The sequence below is a fragment of the Setaria italica genome, chromosome VI (assembly GCF_000263155.2).
Source record: "Setaria italica strain Yugu1 chromosome VI, Setaria_italica_v2.0, whole genome shotgun sequence".
Lineage (NCBI taxonomy): Eukaryota > Viridiplantae > Streptophyta > Magnoliopsida > Poales > Poaceae > Setaria > Setaria italica.
Genome location: NC_028455.1, coordinates 31453866 through 31457493, shown reverse-complemented (window position 1 = coordinate 31457493; position 3628 = coordinate 31453866). Strand labels below are relative to the sequence as shown.

Below are 3628 nucleotides of genomic sequence, written 5' to 3'. Positions count from 1 at the left end.
CAAGCTTGTTCGTGACAGGCGAATTTTTTTTTATTTTGATTTTTCAAGATGGAAAGGAGTATAAATTCTGGACTTTTCATCGGTTCGTACAATCATAAAACTTACAATGATATAAATAGGTAGATACCAGAACTTGACACAACGATACTGCACTTTGTTCGCTTTTTACTATTGATGAAAGTTCGGTGCGAAATAGCAAATGCCCGTAAAGTTCAGCATCCCGCGACAAAATTGTCATATTTTTCTCCGAACTTAAACTATTCCGGTGAGAATTTCATGTATTATTAATTTTTAAAAAATCATGTATACTAGCATAAAATGCAAATGCAAATATGCAATACGCCAATACCCTGAGAGGGCTTGGGCCGGGAAAGCGTATATAGTGGTGATGTCCAAATGGTCAACGCCGGAGCCAAATAGAAACGGCGGATCTGCCGTGACGCCGCTGCGATCCCTAGCGTCGCTGTTGTCCAGCCTGTCGTTCCCGCAACACAAGCAACCAGCACCTTTGCCCCGCTTTCACACTACACTGCCCAGCGTCCCTACCTGTCACCCAGTGGTATCAGCAAAAAGGCCCGAACACCCACTCTCACCGCACTGAACTCTCCTCCTTTCACTGACACGCGTGGACCGAAACATATAGGTCCCACATGTCATGTCTACCGAGCAGAACCCAGAGTCATAGCCACCCTTTTCCCGTTCAGCGCCATCTGCTCCCTGTCTTCTTGCACACACGTAGTAGCCATAAGCCATCTCCAGTACTGACAGGTGGGTCCGGTAATTTGCGCCCCACCTGAAAAACGAGACCGCACCATTACCAACCACGGCTTGTCGGCAGACCCACCACCCACTAGGCCACTGCCAATTGGGCCCCATTTCAGTGACCCCACATGTCATGAGCGAAGCACGCGCTTACCACGAGAACCGCAGAATTGAAGGGCACCTTCTAGTATTAACCCCCGGGACGGGCGCTATTTTTTTTTTCTCCCCGTCCCCTCTCGCTTCGCATCCATGGCTTCCCCATCCATCCACCACCCCCTGCTCGCCGCCGGCGAGATCCGCCACCGAACCCTAGATCCCTCCTCCTCCTCCCGCTCCGCGTCCTACTGCGCCGACGACGCGTTCGTCCCCGTCTTCCGCCCGGACCCCTCGGCGCCCTCCGCCTCGGCGGCGGCCGCGGCGGTCGACCGCGTCCGGAGCCTGTTCAGCTCCGTGGACGTCGCCCTCTTCCGCGGCGCGCTCCTCGCGCCCGCGGGCGAGGACCTGGGGTTCACGGAGGTGGACGCGGAGCCGGATTACGACGGGGATCTCACCTCGATCTGCTGGGACTGCCTCGAGATCGAGGACGCCGACGAGCCGGATCTGCCGCTCGTCGTGGGCTCCCCCGCCGAGGAGTTCGAGTGGGAGGAGGTCGCGTCTCCTTCGGGTGCCGGAGGGGAGCCCCCGGAGCCCGAGTGGGAGGTGCTCGCCGACGTGCCCCCGCCGGCCGACGCCGACGCCGAGGAGGAGGGGTTCGTGTACACCTCCCACAGGGGTATGGAAGAGGTGCTGGTCGCCGGCGGGGACGGGCTGTTCCTGAAGAGCAAGCCGCCTGCGGCCAGATTGGCCGTGGAGTCGCTCCCTTCAGCCGTCGTCGCGGCCGGCGAGGAAGGGGAGGGGGATGAGTGCGCGGTCTGCAAGGACGGGGTCGCGGCCGGGCAGCGCGTGAAGAGGCTGCCGTGCTCGCACCGGTACCACGACGAGTGCATCGTGCCGTGGCTCCAGGTGCGCAACTCGTGCCCGCTTTGCCGCTTTGAGTTGCCTACCGACGACCCGGAGTACGAGACCTGGAAGGCTGGGCGAACCGTGGCTGCCTGAATCAACTTCGCGGTTAGAGCAAAAGCTCTACTGGTATGGTTTATAGAGTTGTACGGTTTGGTTTTGAATCGGCCGCTCCGATTACAAGGTTGTTACTTACACAGTTGTATGAAAGAGAGTATAGGTAGCTGCAGAGATGGTTTTGCGTGAAGAGGGATTTGATGTTGTCTAAATGACAGAGAGGTTGACATATACTAGTTGCATCTGCTGTATTTATTCTAAAACTGGAGAGGGTAGCTGTATATCTTGATCAGGAAATTTCATTTGCTTGGTACTGAATAATACCACAAAAAGTTCATCCTTGCATCTATACCGGATCACAAATTTTCTTTCATTTATACCATAAGTGTCTCTTTTCCTGTTATTAAGGCTGTTTACTAGGCACTGAAAATGCCCCTCTGGACCTCCCCTTCATCAGGCCTCCGCGGCAGGGCATGAATGAGGTGGTTGTTGTGGGGGTACTGCCCAGAGTTGTTTCTTTCTCCTCTTCGCCAGTGTTGGTCTCCCTGCACCTGCGCTGGGTTCGTGTAGTCGGATTCCACAGGTGTCTCATGTGCGCTCTCTGGTGCCAGGGCCTTGGCCAGAAACTCCACGAAGCAACTATCTGTTGGGATGGCTTTCTCACTAGATTAATTTTGTTCAAAAAAACAAATGCATTGGGTTGATTATTGTGTTCAGCAAGATACTCTTTTTCATTTCTTAGCTGAACAATCAGAACATATATCGTCCTCACAGACTCCACGGCAAAGATGAAAAGCTTGATTTGTGCTTCGAGGCTAACAGAATAAAATCGATTCAGGCGGGGGAACTTGATCCTGTCGGCCAGAGCTTGATTCTGATGATGTGGAGCTCTTTTGCTTGAATTGCTTGACCCGGAAGAGAAGGGCAGATAAGGAGACTGATATGCCTGCAGGTCAACCGATCCAGCAGAGTCAGGAGATGGAAGGTCCACGGAGGGTATTCATGGAAAAGAAGAAAAGAACAGCACAGAGGGAGGGATGGAGGGTGACGGTTCAGTGGTATGGATGGAAGAAACTGGGAAAGGAGGCGGTATGGATGAAGGTACTTTTTGATGGTATTATTGGGTACATACCATGTCAAGTTTGATTGTATGGACGGAAAATTCCCCATCTTGATGCAATGGGATGGTATACTTGCTGGATATTCTGGTTTCTATTTTGCTTATTGGTTATGAACTTATGATCTCTGGTTGCAACTGGCTGTTATTATCTGTAGTTTTAGAACATCAAATCATATCTTCACATCATATTTATTGTATAGATGAATGAGGGACATTGATTCTCAGTTCAAGCTGCTGATTCATATTGCTTTCAATCTTGTAGACAATTGATAACATTTCTTTGAAAACCTATGGACAATTTGATTGCTTGTTTGATTCATATGAGCAGAAATATCTCAGACAAGAGCTTCAGTTTCTTATTTTGCTAAGAGATCAGGGAAACATTGCTATTTAGAAGTTTGGATTAGTCTAGTTAATTTCTTTAGTGCTGTCTACATTACAGTGGCCCTATTCGTAAATAAAGAAAATCTGAGACAATTCAGTTGGTGCGAGTGCCACGAAGAATGTAAAGTCATTATAAGTTTATAACCTGACTGTAACTGACCTTGCCATTTGCTAGGTGGCATGGTGGTTTCTGGAAAGTATGGGGATTGAATCTCAATTCCTGAAGACTATATGAATGATTGTCCTTATCCTTCTATGTTATCGGCAATGATGTTTTGCATTGCTTTAGATCATCTTAGCATGATT

The 3628-nt window shown here is 50.3% G+C and overlaps 1 protein-coding gene across 1 annotated transcript; it reads left to right on the top strand.

Moving 5' to 3' along the window:
- The first annotated feature begins 952 nt into the window (after nt 1-952).
- On the top strand, nt 953-2221 carry LOC101768716. The gene has a single exon (XM_004973701.2). The coding sequence runs from the start codon at nt 1012-1014 to the stop codon at nt 1855-1857; it is 846 nt and encodes a 281-aa protein (XP_004973758.1). The 5' UTR covers nt 953-1011; the 3' UTR covers nt 1858-2221.
- Nucleotides 2222-3628: the final 1407 nt, after the last annotated feature.